The sequence below is a fragment of the Balaenoptera acutorostrata genome, chromosome 2, assembly GCF_949987535.1.
Source record: "Balaenoptera acutorostrata chromosome 2, mBalAcu1.1, whole genome shotgun sequence".
Taxonomy (NCBI): domain Eukaryota; kingdom Metazoa; phylum Chordata; class Mammalia; order Artiodactyla; family Balaenopteridae; genus Balaenoptera; species Balaenoptera acutorostrata.
In genome coordinates this window covers 29,727,708-29,743,439 of record NC_080065.1, presented here as the reverse complement: position 1 = coordinate 29,743,439, position 15,732 = coordinate 29,727,708, and the positions used below count along the sequence as shown (strand labels likewise).

At 49.5% G+C, this 15,732-nt stretch overlaps 1 protein-coding gene across 4 annotated transcripts in view; it reads right to left on the bottom strand.

Annotated features, from left to right (window-relative positions):
- The window catches only part of PDZD2 (PDZ domain containing 2), a 372,691-nt gene that overhangs the window by 5,812 nt on the left and 351,147 nt on the right, over nucleotides 1–15,732 (bottom strand). For all 4 annotated transcript variants that reach the window (XM_057540562.1, XM_057540563.1, XM_057540564.1 and 1 more), the window contains 5 exons: nucleotides 11,200–15,202; nucleotides 10,297–10,414; nucleotides 7,288–7,389; nucleotides 5,130–5,400; nucleotides 3,146–3,280 (listed from right to left, as the gene is read on the bottom strand). In XM_057540562.1, coding sequence (XP_057396545.1) covers nucleotides 3,146–3,280; nucleotides 5,130–5,400; nucleotides 7,288–7,389; nucleotides 10,297–10,414; nucleotides 11,200–15,202 — 4,629 coding nt within the window. The remainder of the gene's footprint in view (nucleotides 1–3,145; nucleotides 3,281–5,129; nucleotides 5,401–7,287; nucleotides 7,390–10,296; nucleotides 10,415–11,199; nucleotides 15,203–15,732) is intronic.

Below are 15,732 nucleotides of genomic sequence, written 5' to 3'. Positions count from 1 at the left end.
TTAGGGAAATATGATATTTAACTCACTTATTACTCAAAGAATTTTTTTGTATCAGATTGATGCAAGAAATTGAAGATTGCTGTATTGCTTTTGGTGTTTGAGCTAAAAGGCACAGGAAACCAAGATAAACAGAAAACCTGTACCTGTACTTAAATTTGTAAGTATGAAATAAAGGTAAGATGATGAAATCTTTGGGCAGAGCTCTAAGCCTCTACAAAGAAACTAGATTTACCAGTCTCCAAAGAGTGAAGGGGAGGGATCTGTATAATATTCAGAAATCCTTGAATGCCTTTTCCCAAGAGTAAATCTGCAGGCCTGCACACAAGGGCACTGGAAATGCTCATCTGTAGAACAGGTGCTTCTTTGTGTCAATTCTTCCTCTCTATCCATTTATATAGTTTCATGGATTTCTAGCCAGATGCTAGAGACAAAGGCCAGGAAGTCACCCAGGACATTGTCCTTGCTCTGCTGGAAGGAGATCTGGGGGATGCTCATCTCCCCTGGGGCTGCTTCTCCACTTCAGTGCTGCAGATTCCATGGGATTCCTGGGCCTGGCCTCCCAGTCTCCACCCGGGCTGCTGCTTTAGCCACCTTCAGCTTCTGGCTGTTTGGCTCACAGGCCAGAAAATCCTTTCGAAGCTGTGAGCTTCTTGGCCTGCGGAGGCTGCATGCCCTGTGGCTGATCACAGTGGCGGTGACTCCGGCACCCTTCACTGTGTGTCCTAAACACCTCCATCTTGCTGTTTTAGGCTCAGTTCTCTGAAGGTTAGTCTGTTTTCTGGCATTCATGCTGCCAGTCTGACTACTGCCTTTGTGAGCAAGCTGCAAATTTTCTGTGTGCTTTTTTTTTTTAATTAATTTTTATTTATTATTTATTTTTGGCTGTGTTGGGTCTTCATTTCTGTGTGAGAGCTTTCTCTAGTTGTGGCAAGCGGGGGCCACTCTTCATCGCGGTGTGCGGGCCTGTCTCTATCGCGGCCTCTCTTGTTGCGGAGCACAGGCTCCAGACGCGCAGGCTCAGTAGTTGTGGCTCACGGGCCTAGCTGCTCCGCGGCATGTGGGATCTTCACAGACCAGGGCTCAAACCCGTGTCCCCTGCATTAGCAGGCAGATTCTCAACCACTGCGCCACCAGGGAAGCCCTCTGTGTGCTTTTTAAGTTCTTTATATTTTGAAACTTTATTGTGATACATCAAGGTTTGGGTTTCTATAAAATTCATCCTATTTTGCCCTTGATGAGAATTTTCAGCCTGAATACTCCTATTGTTTTTCAATAGTCATGACTTCTCCAAATATTTCCTTTCTCGCGTTCTTTTTTTTTCTTTCTTTCTTTTTCTGGCACTCCTCAATATTTCCTCCTCGTCGCTCATCACCCTTTTGTAATTTTTATCTCTTTTTTCCCTTGTGCTGCAGTTTTTATGGTTTCTTCTTTCTTGATTTTTATAAATTCTCTCTTTGTAAGGATTTAGTATACTTTTTAATTCTATTTATTAATTTAAAAATATATTTGACTGCCTTTTTGCTAATGGGCTTCCCTGTGTGTGTCTGTTTTAACATATCTATCTGCCTGTTTCTTTTGAATACCCTCTTGCCTTGTTTCATGGCTAATATTCCTGCCTTAATTTTTTTTTTTTTTTTTTTTTTTTTTTTTTTTTTTTTTGTGCTATGGCTTTCTCCAGTTGTGGCAAGTGGGGGCCACTCTTCATCGCGGTGCGCGGGCCTCTCACTATTGTGGCCTCTCTTGTTGCGGAGCACAGGCTCCAGACGCGCAGGCTCAGTAGTTGCGGCTCACGGGCCTAGTTGCTCCGCGGCATGTGGGATCTTCCCAGACCAGGGCTCGAACCCGTGTCTCCTGCATTAGCAGGCAGATTCTCAACCACTGCGCCACCAGGGAAGCCCATGCCTTAATTTTTTAATGGACTTTCTTGTTTATTGTGTCTGTTGGCGATTTCCTCATGTACTTTGTACACTTTGTTTTAGAGCTCTTGCTTAAGAGTGCTCTTATAGTCAAACAAACAGTTTCATGCTTGCCTTAACTTGCCTTTCTGTGTTCTACTGCTGTCCAGTTAACATGTATAGGGTTTTCCCTTTACCCTGGTACCGTGAGTCTAGATGTCACACACAGCAGAGGCCTGGCTCCTGATTTATGCCTGTCCTCTGCTTGCCCCAGGGACCGTGAGCAAACAGCCTGTTTCTGGCTGCCACCCATTTACAGTTTGAGTGTGTGCTAGACTGGAAGAAAGTAGACGGGGCCGTAGATATCACTGGACTAGTTGGCAGATACGAAATCTCTTTATACACTTGAATAATTCATTTTATGATATTGGACAGTTCCCAAAAATCTCTTCAGCTGAATTATATTAACAATATCAGTATAAATATATATTGAATATATGAAACAGTATTATAGTATATAAAATATTACATATAATAGGATATATAATCAGCATATATGTATATATATAAATATATCATTAGTATAATTATATTGTTAATATAATTGCTCAGCTCAGGGACCTAAAGAGATAATTTTGAGAACTGTCCAAGATCATAAAATGCATTATTTAAGTTCATGAAGAGACCTCATATCTACCAACTATTTCAATGATATCTGCTGCTCCCATATTACTTTCTTGAAATCCAGTATTTGCAATTTTAAGTGAATATGACCTTGATCAATGTTAAGTACCCCTGACTGGCAATTCTGATGGCATTACTTAGCTTGCTGTGTTCACATCCGTAACAGCTAACTGTAAGTAAGAACACGAAGACAGGAGCATGGAGTTAGGGCATACAGTATTGAGGTTGGGGGCACAGACTCTGGAGCCTGGGTTCAATCCTGATTCTGCCACTTAATCTGTGTGACCTTAGGTGCCTGCATAACTCCCCTGTGGCTCAGTTTCTTCTTTTGTAAGACAGGGATGATAATAATAGTACCCATCCTATAGAACTGTCATGTGGATGACATGAGTTAAAACGTGTAAAATGCTCACAACAGGGCTGACACACCGTAAACCCTGTATGTCACACAGCATTAAACAAACACACTGCAGATTTTTTAAAACAAATTTGATTTCCAAATGGAAGGCACTGACATACACAGAAAACTGGTACTAGGCAGCAGACTGGGGTTTCTAGAACATTACCTTTGTACACTCTTTTAATGAACAGGGGCCCATCTCCAGACATAGACGATTTCCCTCCATCCAGACTCAGTCCCAGCCCAGCCGAGGTCTTCAGCACTTCAACACACAGAGCCTCGTGTGCACCTGTGCTTCTCCCTGCAGCGACAGTGTTCGTAAAGATGATGATGACTGACAGGGAACCGCAGCCCCTCCTGCCCGGTGCCCCCAGGTGTGTTCCCCGGGCACCCTCGAGTCCCGTCCACCTTGAAGTGCTGATAACGCCATCTGAGACCAACTTTAGGGTTGCTCTTCCAAATCTAGAGCTGTGTTCCTGCTGTCCCTTGCCCCCCTAAGCACTTTCTGCAAGCACGGAGAAGGCATTTATCCCCAAGCAGAAATCCCCAGAAGCCAAACTGCTCTTGTCAACCCCAGATAGTCGGTGCACATCATCTCAGTGGAGACTGAAGTCACGCTTGGGGAATCAGATTTGATTTCCTGCCAACCTTGGCAGCCGACGGCAGCAGAGCGTCACAGCCTGGTACTGACAACCTGCAACACCCAAATGCCAGGCCTCACATGAGACGTGGAGCTTCCTTCCTTCCCCTTCTGCTCCTGTGAGGGGTACCCCTGCCTCTGGTTGTCTGTCTGCATCACACACTAGCTGCCTTCATTGCCATCTCCTGGCTGCACTGTGGGGAGCGCGTTTCCTTGGTGATGCCTGCTTCATAGCAACGAGCCTGTGCCTACTTTGTGTGCTAGTGTGGAGACGCTGGGCTGGGGTCTATCTTGGGGGTCTGAGTAGGGATTGTAAACTTGCCTTTTGTTTCCCTTACTTGCTCGCTGTATCAGTGAAGGATGTCTGAGTCGAGTGGAAAGGGCACTTGATTGCTTGGGAGGCAGGGGAAGGACCACAAACAGATTAAACTGTCCACTTGGGGTTGAGGCCAAGCCAGAACCACTGCCTTTGAATGTAATGGCCAGTCCATTCTTGTGGTTTAGAGAAGGCCACTCCACATGGTCTGAAAGAAACTTACTAGCAGTGGGAGCAGCACCGTTTTTCAGTAGGTCATTTTACTTGCAGTTAAACAGGAAAACGGGCCCATACTGGAATCACCTGGGGAACCTTAAGAAGACATGGATGCTGGTCCCCCATCCCACCACCCACACCCCTCAGAGTTTGACTTAATTGAGCTGGGGGATTTCCTGGGGATCAGGATTTTTTTAAAAGCTTCCCAGGTGCCTCTGACATCAAGCCTACTGCATCAGGCCCCAAGTGGGCTGCTCAGTGCATGTTAAGGCATAATTGCATAGGATCTGGTAGAGCCCCGGGCAGGGGGATCTTAAGGAATAGGAATACGAAGAAATAAGTTTAAGCCCTGAATGTGCTTGCAATTTGATAACTTTGTAGAGGTTGGTTCAAGGCCAGATGCCTTGAAGGTGCCACAGGAACACTTAATGATTATAAATTTCGGGATAGTCTTCCATATCTGAGTTCCTGAGTCTTAAAAGCTCCGAAAGCTGTTAGGACTAAGTGCCCGGTGGTTTCCTTTGACAGGTTACGTTTCCAGGATCCCATTGAAAATACACCAAACAGGGAATTCCCTGGCGGTCCTGTGGTTAAGACTCAGCGCTTTCACTGCCAGGGCCTGGGTTCAATCCCTGGTCGGGGAACTAAGATCCCACAAGCCGCGTGGCCAAAAAAAAAAAAAAAAAGAAAAGAGAAGAAGAAAAAACAAACAAACAAACAGTTGAGACAGTGCAAGGGCAAAGGTGAGCATGACAAGGTCTGATAAATAAGGTATTTCCCTGTACTGGGAAGGGCTTTAGCTTTCTAGAAGAATGAGAGCAAGACAACTGAGCAGAGGGAAGACCAAGAACACCCCCAACACTGTGGAGGCATCTGGACAAGAAGAGGTTCTCATTTGTTCAGTGGAATCAGTGCCATTCTCAGCAAAGTCATTACAAATAGCTCAGGCCCCTGCTGGTTGTTGAACTGGTACCTTACCTGTTCCAGGCTCCAGGGGGCTGGTCTTTCTGGACAGCAAGCCCTTCCCATTGGCCATGGGAGGCTCCTGCCTGAGGGAGGGCCTGGGCCGATCACTCCCTTTCTTGATGACCACGAGGACATCTTTGTGCAGCTGTGCCTGGTGCAGAACCTTCAGGACCTCCCCGTGGGCTAAGCCAGCCAATGAGGCACCATTGACGGACAGAAGGAAATCCCCTCGGCTCACGGTCCCTTCCTGAGAAGCTGCCCCCTGAGAAAACACCCTGTGGATCTGGGACAGGAGAGGACAAAAGCCAAGTTCATTTATGACCTCCAGTAAAAGCAAAAGGGCAAATTTGTAGTAAAGGAACTATCTAATGGCAAGTTTTCCAAATCATACAAACACTTGGTTTATCAAAAACATTCCGTGTGAGGAATGGGATTAAAAATGTCAGTACCAGCACCTCAACACATTTTTACTCTATTCTTGCTAGCATCTCAAATGTGTCTGTCACTCCACGGGGCCGTAAGAGTAGAAACATGAACAGGACCTGGCTTCGTCCAAGGAAGGTGGCCTCCCTAGAGATTTCAAAGGCCTTTGAATGATATAAAATTTTAAGTTTTTGATCTTGAGAAAGAAGTGATTTATAAGCAAATGCAAGTTTTGGTCCGTTAGTTCTAATGTCCTTCCAATGCTTAAACCAATAAAATGTTTAGGTGAATATGAGGATATAGACAACTGTGTTTATATGTATCATCATCTTAAAGGTCACTCGCTATGTGTTAAAAGTGCGTCTCCCAATGCAAATCAAAACTACAATGAGGTATCACCTCACACCAGTCAGAATAGCCATCACCAAAAAATCTACAAACAATAAATGCTGGAGAGGGTGTGGAGAAAAGGGAACCCTCTTGCACTGTTGGTGGGAATGTAAATTGATACAGCCACTATGGAGAACAGTATGGAGGTTCCTTAAAAAACTAAAAATAGAATTACCATATGATCCAGCAATCCCACTACTGGGCATATACCCTGAGAAAACCATAATTCAAAAAGAGTCATGGGGCTTCCCTGGTGGCGCAGTGGTTGAGAGTCTGCCTGCCAATGCAGGGGACACGGGTTCGAGCCCTGGCTTGGGAAGATCCCACATGCCGCGGAGCAACAAAGCCCGTGAGCCACAACTACTGAGCCTGCGCGTCTGGAGCCTGTGCTCTGCAACAAGAGAGGCCGCGATAGTGAGAGGCCCGTGCACCGCGATGCAGAGTGGCCCCCGCTCGCCGCAACTAGAGAAAGCCCTCGCACAGAAGCGAAGACCCAACACAGCCAAAAATAAATAAGTAAATTAATTATTTAAAAAAAAAAAAAAAAGAGTCATGGACCACAATGTCCATTGCAGCACTATTTACAATAGCAAGGACATGGAAGCAACCTAAATGTCCATCAGCAGATGAATGGATAAAGAAGATGTGGCACATATATACAATGGAATATTACCCAGCCATAAAAAGAAACGAAATTGAGTTATTTGTAGTGAGGTGGATGGACCTAGAGTGTGTCATACAATGTGAATTAAGTCAGAAAGAGAAAAACAAATACCGTATGCTAACACATATATATATGGACTCTAAAAAAAAAAAAATGGTTCTGAAGAACCTAGGGGCAGGACAGGAATAAAGATGGAGACATAGAAAATGGGCTTGAGGACACAGGGAGGGGGAAGGGTAAGCTGGGACGAAGTGAGATCGTGACATGGACATATATATATATACTACCAAATGTAAAATAGATAGCTAGGGGGAAGCAGCTGCATAGCACAGGGAGGTCAGCTCGGTGCTTTGTGACCACCTAAGAGGGGTGGGATAGGGAGGGTGGGAGGGAGATGCAAGAGGGAGGAGATATGGGAACATATGTATAACTGATTCACTTTGTTATAAAGCAGAAACTAACACACCATTGTAAAGCAATTATACTCCAATAAAGATGTTAAAAAAAAAAACCACTGTGTCTCTTTGTCAATGATAACGTTATGTACTACTTTCCCCACTTTTCTGTTTGTTTTGGTGGCAGGGAACAGACACCAGCATTCTTTGAACCCACTGACATGAATTCTGTCCTGATCAAATTCTGAGGCTGCTTCAGGAGTGACTCTTCCGACAGCATCTCGACATTGTCACTTACCACAATTGATTTTGGCTCCACATCTGTTCCTCCTGCCACACTGAATCCCAGACCTGAGCCTTCTTTTTTATTCAAGACTATGAAGTAAATATCTTCTTTATTCTAGTGAAAAGAAACAGAAACAAGTATATCCCTTGTGCCAGAGTAAGGAAGTTCTGATGTCAGTCCTCCCGCAGTATTGCAGAGCTTGTCACCACTAGCCCCAGTGGTTCTTTAGGCACTTCCACACAATACTGGAAGCGGAGAGGCCATCTTGAATATCCTGCCTTCCTCCTGGGTGGTGCTTATGTGGAGTTTTGAGGGTCTATCCTGTAGCTATAGAACCACCAAGAAGGTCATATGAACCAGGATAGTGGCAGGGACACGGGACACTTTAGAAGTCATTCTCGGCACCAGACTGTGTGTTCCCAAATCTGATCATAGCACATAATTCAATCATGAAGGGACTTCTTTACAATTTTCTAAGTCTGCAATTGAGCAAAGCCCATGTTGTCAGCAGGAGAGAGAAGTATAGGTGCCAAGAGACAGGACAAGAGCACATTGAGGCCGTTAAGTTTTACATCCCACCTTCCACCATGTTCAGCTTATTGGATTTTCGGTGCAATTAATGAACTGGTTGGTAGTCATAAAACACAAAGTATGCTGAAAAATAGTACATTAAAACAACTTGTCAACTCATATTGAGACTAGAACATTCTTAGTAGGGTCCTAGGGTTAAGTAACAAAAGACTGTCCTGTGTTCCAAGCATCAATCAAAAGATTGATGCTTGGAATAAAAGCATTTAACTAAATGCTTAAAAAGATTTTAAAATTAAAAAAAATTAGCTGGGCTAATTATTCTGAATTTGGACTTCCTTCGCACACACGCTAGATAAGATTCAGCATCATTTTAAAGACCTGCATTGCTAGGTTTCCCATGAAGTGATTTATAATCCATCAATTCAAGGTGTTCTCAAACATGTTGATAGAAAAAGAATCTAATAATAACCCTCCAGGATTGCTTTGACAGAGAAAGTGGAAATGTTGGAAGAGAAAACCACCTCTGTATTGTGCTGGGGAAAGAAACCAACATTTAAAATAAACAGTGTTTAGTCCTATTAAGTCCTAAAGAGTAATCCCAAGCATTTTACACCTCTCTAAAGAAGTTCATTCAAACCAAAGCTCCATGTGCTAACACTAGAATATCGTGCAGAACTTTGGGGGGCTGGGATTTTGACTTCATGGGCAAGTCCAAGTGCATATATGCTCAGACACTGTTCACTGGAGAGAAGAATGATGACTACGCTTTCTCACAAAAACAGGAACATGTGGTCTGGGAAATGATCTCAGATATTTAAATGCCTTATTGGAGCAAAGACAGTATTTGAAAATGAGAATCTCCTGCATTCTAGGACATATCACCAAAATTCTAATTTATTCAAATTCTTTTTCCAGTTGTGTTTGAGGATACAAGTCGTCTAGAGGCTGATTGCCAGGCCAAGTGTTGCCTCTTTGAGAAACTTAATTAGCACAGCATCAGGGAAGCTAGAAGCACCTCAAGAGCTCTCCAAGGTTTGGGCGTGTTGAAGTCACAAGACCAGGGCTGTTTTCCTGACTCTCTCTAATCTCTCACAGCACCTCCAGAGGTCACAGGAAGTCACTGTGTGCAGGGCCATTTTCAACACCTACAGACCATACTCTTTGGAAAAAAGCAAGGCAGGAAACTTCTGAAGATGGCAGAGAGAGGAGATCTCTACTCACAGCGCCTCTCTGAAATTAACTGAAGCCAATTAGAAAAAGAGAGAAAAGCAAGCTGCATTCTGATCAAAGGAGGAATAATCTTCAACACCTGCTGGTGGTGAATATGGAACCAGACTGCGGGGGTGAGGGAGGCCCAGAAGATGACCCCAGGGTGGCGCTCAGCGCCCCGTTCACACAAAACGTCTCTGCTTTGTCTATGGTCCCTGACAGTGTGCCTCTCACTTGTGAGGCTGGTTGAGACTTTTTGGTTTTCACCTCATGTCTAACAAACACCGTAAAACGTCTGGAGCAAAGAGCCTGGCGAAGTGTGAACCCACTGAGCCACCTTGACTCAAAATCCCAGAGTAAGGTTTTCATGCTTTGTAACAGAAGGAGGAAGGGAGAGGATGAAATAGTCCCTCGTCCTGAAAGTAAAAAACGCAGTATGTCTCAAGGTGTTTCCTAACTTCACAGGCCCAAACCAGGGGCCGAGAATCCAAAGGCAGTGGAAGCTGAAAGGAACTGGTTCTCTATTCCATCCCATCTCCTCTCCATTCTGGCTCATTCCTTAATAGATGCCAATGTCACAGCCCTGCTGGGTAATAGTAGAATTTCTGGAGCAGTGTTCTCGGGTGACATCCGTGACCCAGGTACATTACCACTCAAGAAAAACTGTTCATGTTTGCTTTTCTTCTCTGGACAGAAAATATTCATATATTAGGGTTCAAATCTCAGTGAACAGTTCTGAGAAATTAATGTGCTCCAGGGTTAGATATGGACCATTTCTTTTGTTATTGTTTATTGTCACATCCAATTTACTGGAAAACTTTACTTGTAATGACTAATCAGCTTCTTTGAAGCACTTACACTTAGGGCTGGGGTAGGGCTACACAGCCGTTAAGTCTCATTTCCCCAGCAGGTGGCTCCCGTGACAGGTAGTTTATGTCCAGTTAGGTGGACAAAGGTACTTGTGCCCAGTCCCCGACAGTTCCAGGAAGCCTCGTCCTATTCGGAGGACTCACTGCAGACAAACCAAGTGCGGGGGTGGGTGGGGGGGTGGGTAGGGAAGATGGTAACTCGTCGCTGCTGGGGAATTAAAACACCAGTCTGCACCTAAAAATTCAAGACAAGCAAGCTACAAGCAAGTGAGACAGAAGTCAGGCTGAGCTGTGGGACTCGCTACACAGCCCTCGGAGAAGGGCCCTCCCAGGCCCTCTGAGCCCGTGGCACACGCCTGAGCACTGAGGTGGCAGCGGTCCCATCTTCCTGTGTTTTCTGTATTTCACTCACCTCTGATTGTGCTTTCGCTTCCTGAATGAGAGCTAGGACAGTAGATTTTGACTCCACTGACGACAAAACAGACTGCAGTCTTTGCTGATCCCCCGCTGAGACCAGGAGTTGATGCAAACTAAATAATATAAATATATTTGAAGAACATTAAAGAAAAAAGCAATTTCTCCATTTTGCTAGGATGCATTTAGAATGATCTCCTTTCTACCGTATTGCAGGTATTTTCTGATTTTCACGCTCTCTTTTGGTCGTAACTCCCACTCCAAACTGCTTGAAGAATTCTGAATGTTGAATGGGAATTTCATTCACTGCTGATAGCAGTGGGAATTCCTATAGATTTTGGGATCCCTCCAAGATGTTAGGAGACCAATGCCAGAGTTTAACAGAAAATTTCAGACATATTAAATATTCTATAGGCTCCAGTGAAACATTTTAAAACATATTAGAAATTTCCCGTTTGACTCCAGTCACCCTCAAAGGCCCCGATTCTCCCCTGAGCGTCGGCTTTCCCTGTCCAACCATCTCTCTCGCTCTCTCTCGGCACTTTTGTATAAGTGCCCTAGCCTATAGAAGCCTCTCTTTAGAGCAATATTTTGGCAAACACTTTTCCCTGCAGGCACTTTATTTTCCCAGTAATGATATTAAAACCAAAATTGGAGGCTGGAATAGAAAAAGGACGTTTAGTGGAATTTATTCAGTGAAATCTAAATAAAGTCTGTTGTTTAGCTAATAGTGTTGTTCCAATGTTAACTTACTTTTGACAAATGGACCGTGGTTACGTAAGATGTTAACATCAGAAGCAGCTGGGTAGTGGGTACAGGGGAAGTCTGCACTATCTTTGCATAAAACCAGTCCATCAAAAAAAAAGTTTAATTACATAAAAGGGCAGGGGTGGATACTTACTTAACTGACCAACTTTTTCCGGAAGGCAGATCCTGGGTGGTCTCACCCACATCGTGGGCTGAACTGGGTGCCCCAGGCTCAGTGGCTTTAGGGCTGCTTCCCCCTGGACAGGCCCTGTCCGCCCCCTTCACGGGCCATGAAAGGGCAGTGGACCCGTTGAGGCCTCCAGCAGGGGGGCCAAGCGACCTCCGGGGGACGATTTCCAGCTCGGTTTTGAAGAGCACGGCAGTCGGCCCAGCCGAGAAGTCCTCGCTGCAGAGCTTGTCGAGGTCAGGCATGCTCAGGGCTCTCAGCTCCTGCAGCTTCGAGCGGGACAAAGGTGAAGCCTGGCTGTGACGCACCGAGGACTTGTTTCTCTTGGCGGGAGAGGCCGGGGTCACCGTGGGGGTGGGGATTCCCGAAGGACCAAGTGATCTCTTTGGGTCTGAGTCAGCGCCCTTGTTACCAGCCTCCACTGGACTCTGCCGGGAGGCTGTCAGAGTCATGCTGGACGGGGACTTGGTCATCGGGGGAATGAGGGTGCTGGCTTCACCTTGGCTTTCACTGCAGGAACTCAGGCTGCGTCTCAGCAACCTCGCTGCTGGGTCACTGGAGTGGCCGAGGTTCCCGGACGCCACGCTGCCCGAAGACCGCCTCGCAATGGGAGGCTTGGAGCTTACCGACAGAAAGGGGGAGGCCCCGGACTTGGCCGTGGGCCGGTCAGAATTGGCCAGGTTCTCAAAAGACTTGATCCTCTGCTTCACAGAGAAAAATGAGGTAGATTCATGGGGCCAGTTCTGCTCAGAGTAGTAGTATCTCCTGGTGACTTTGATTTTGTCTGTGAGTAGGCAGCTTGTTTCCTGCACTGATAGGACATCCCCTTCGTCTGTTGTTGGAAGGTTCCTCGAAGTCTCCAGCAGGGGCTTTACGCTATACACGCCCTGTCCATTAACCAGGCTGAGAACACTGCCTCTGGACGCCTTGGCCTCGAGGAGGCCCCCACTGGTGGCAGGGATCTGGCTGTCCCGAGGGGCGCGCCCTGGGCTGTGTAGGGCATGACCCTCCCGGCCGAAATGGCTGGAGAACTGGGCCGGCATGGAGTAGGTCCTGGTTGCTGGCCTTGGTGTGAAGTAGGGATGGTCACCCAGCGCCGGGCCCACTGTCGTGCCGTTCCTGGGCATCCCCAGGGAGTCTGCCCTCTGGTCTGACTTTCCCTGGCAGGGATCTGCCGTTTTAGCCGGCAGCCGCGGGGAGGAGGAGGAGGAGGAAGTCTGTTTCGCCCTGCTGACAGACCGCTGCACTTCCTGCTCCACCGGGGAGGCCCGAGACGTGCGTGAGGATGGATGATTTGGGGATGACTCCACTGACTGGTGACACAGCCTGAATTCACTCTTCTCCTGACAGTTGCTCTGGGCCAGGAACCCTCCCTGTCTGTCACTTTCAGCTGGCTTGTCACCATACGCATTCTTCGGCGTCCTTTCAGAAGAGATCTCAATGATTTTCAGCTGGTGGGTCCTTTCGAGGGGCTCACCAGCGACTATTTTGCTTCTTTTGTCGCCAGTCCCTCCGGCCTGGAAGGCTTCTGCTGCTGAGTCCATTTGGCTGGACGGGGGCTGCTCGCCCTGCCCGGTAGGGGGCACCTCCCACTTGCCGGCCGCTGTGGACACGCCACTCCTTGGTGCCATGGGACTCAGCAGCCCAGGAGACGCAGGGGGGGCCTTGCTCTCTGGACCACACTTTGGAGATCTGGGGGCAGCCGGGCAGCCTCGGTCCGGTTCTGAGTGCACAGCCGGGAGGGGCCTACTGCACGCACCTTGCTCAGGAAGGGTCTTGGGGGGGCTCAAGGGCGAAATGAACATCCTGATGCTGGTGTCGGATGCCGAGGGCTTCAGGGAGCCTGGGGTGCCCTGGGGCAGCTTGCCCTCCACACACTGCGGGGGCTGGGGGGAGGCTGCGGCACTTCTGTCCGGTTCCTCCTGGTCACCTGTGTGGAACCGGCGTGATGCCACCTTAGAAAGCATTTTGTGGGAGGTCTGGGGTGAAACAAGGGCTTTCCTGTGCTCTGTGCCTCCGGCCTTCCCCGGGTGAGCGGCTGGGGCCTCGGAGCTGACTTTGCTTTTGCTTTTGATGCTCAGTCTCTTCAGCTTAGGGCCGGCTTTGGGTTTCTGACAGGTACTCAGAAGGGTTTCCATGGAGCTTTTTTTAGGCAGGTCTTTATTCTCGGGACTCAGCCGGGGAGGAGGGCCATCCGGTACGGCCACCCCTTTCCTGTGGCTGGAGCTCAGCGCCTGATCCTTGGGGTCGGGCCTTCTGGCCGGCATCGTGGGTTGGTCCGTTTCACTTTTGCTCTGCGGATGCGTCCCTTGGTTGCTTTTATTTATCTCTTTAAACCAGGCCATGATGGGCCGCCTGGAGATGGGTTTCGGCTTCGGCAGCAAGTCGTCCGGGTCTTGAACTTCGGAGATGTGCAGGTTTGCCAGAGCCAGGTCTCTGTTCTCGGGGATGCACGCCCTGAAGGCGCCCCGGTTTCCAGTGGCGTGAAGATTTGTTTCCTGTTCTTCGGACGGGGTCTTGTCCTCCAGCCAGTCATGCTCCAAACCATTCACCATGTTAGGAGAGCCGAGGGTGCCCGGGGGGCCGGGGACAGGCCTGGGGACGGGCGGAGGCTGGGCGGCTTCCCCGGGGTCCTTGGCAGCCCGTGCATCCTCGGGCGTCTCCGGCTCCTGAGAGCTCGCGTCCGAGAGAAGAGGCAGCCGTGGAGGGCCCGGGGCTGCGGGGCCCAAGGCTCCCGGCGCGGAGGAGGCGGCGTCGCCGGCGGCGTCTCCCCTCGCCCGGCTTAGGGCTCCGCGCTTCGGTGGCAGGGCTCTGGCGAAGGCAGGGCAGGCGGCGCCCTGGGCAGGAGCGAGAGCGGCGGCCGCGGGGGGATCGGGGGCGCCCTTCGCGGAACAGATTTCAACCTGCTCCTCCTCAGACTCCGTCGTGTCTCCCTTGTGAGAAGCCCCACGAGGACGAGGACAAAGACGAGGACGGGACCAGCTGTCCCTGGCGGGAGCTCGGGGGGCTTCAGTGAGCGACTCGGGGTCCGAAGATGAGTCCTCAGCATCTCCGTACATGGACGAGAGGGACGGCTCCGTGCTGTCGCCCAGGCCCGACAGCGATGTACTGTCTTCGTGTTGGCTGCTGAGGTTTCTAGAGTAGCTGCTCAGAAGGCTTTTGTTCACAGTAAAATGTCTGTCGGGGTTGATGGAATCCAAAACCGAAGGCTGGTGGGCCCACTGCGGGGAAGCGGCTGGACCGGCAGCCGCGGGCCTCCTCGGGCCGGGGGCCTGGCTCCCCGAGTCCGGCTCCGGCTCGGCCCGCGGTGGCCCCGGGGCAGCGCGCTCCCGGCTCAGCCCGCCCCCTTTCCCGGCCGGCGGAAGCCTTGCTCCGGAAGCATCCAGCTCCTCCAGGAGCCTGTCGATGTCAGTCACGGGGCTGCTCCCGCTCCCCCCGGGGCAGCCGGGCCCCGAGGCACCGCCACACCCCTCGGGGGCCTTGTCACTCGGTGACGGCAGGCAGGGGCTGGCCCGCGGCGCCCTTGCAGACCCAGAGTCTGTTCCTGGGGGCAGAGCCGACCCCCGGCAGTTTCCAGGGACGAGGGTTCCCGTGGTTCGCAGAACCTCGCTGTGGTGACCCGGAACCCCCTGTCTCTTCTCCAGGGTCGTGAGGTCTCGTGACAGCATGGCAGTGGCCGGTAATGCCCCCTCGGCCACGGGTCCCGCTCCGCTGTGGGCAGCGGCCTTCCTGGTGGCGCGGGGCGAGCTGGCTTCTGGGGCCGCTCCGGTCTCGCTGAGGTCAGGATAAGCTGTCGCCATCGTCCCCGGGGATGCACTGTCCTCAGACTCAGGTGCCCTGGGTGACTCTGTCTCTCCGGGGTCCTCGGGTCGCCTCACTGGCCCTGCGTGCGCTGAGGTCTCGCTGGGGTCAGGGTGCACCGCCCCCTTCTGCCCTGGGGAAGGGAGGGGGCCTGGGGAGCCGTGGGGTCCTGTGTAGAGAATGTAAACAGAAGGTGGGTGGCGGGGGACATACGGGGGGGCGGGGAAGGTGAGAAAATAGAAAACCTCTCAATTAAAAAAGTGGAAAACTGTAAACAGCCTCAATTTTTTGGTCTTTTTTAGAAAGACATCCCACAGCCTAAATGTAGGCTTGTTTTTGTCTCTAAAATTACAGAGTGCTCACATCTAACAAATACCACCAAGCTTTAGAGGCTCTAAAATAACTCAGACTGGATGGCAGAAGGAACCTCTGCTTCTGCCCTTTTTGGTTGTTTATGAAGATGGGGGACACCAGAAATCCTTCACTTGGGTTTCTGTGCACCATCTGCCCTCTGATGGCAAACCCCACAGGAGTCAGGCCGTTGTTCTGTTTGATTCTGCAAACCTCTCAGTCCCTGGCTGATCACGTCGGGGTTTAGCCCCATGCCGTGGGCTGTGAGCCACAGAGTAAAGTAAAACAGTCCAAGCAGGGTACTTGAGGGCCTTACTGCTTCGTGCAGGAGAGGAGGCTAATTGGGGA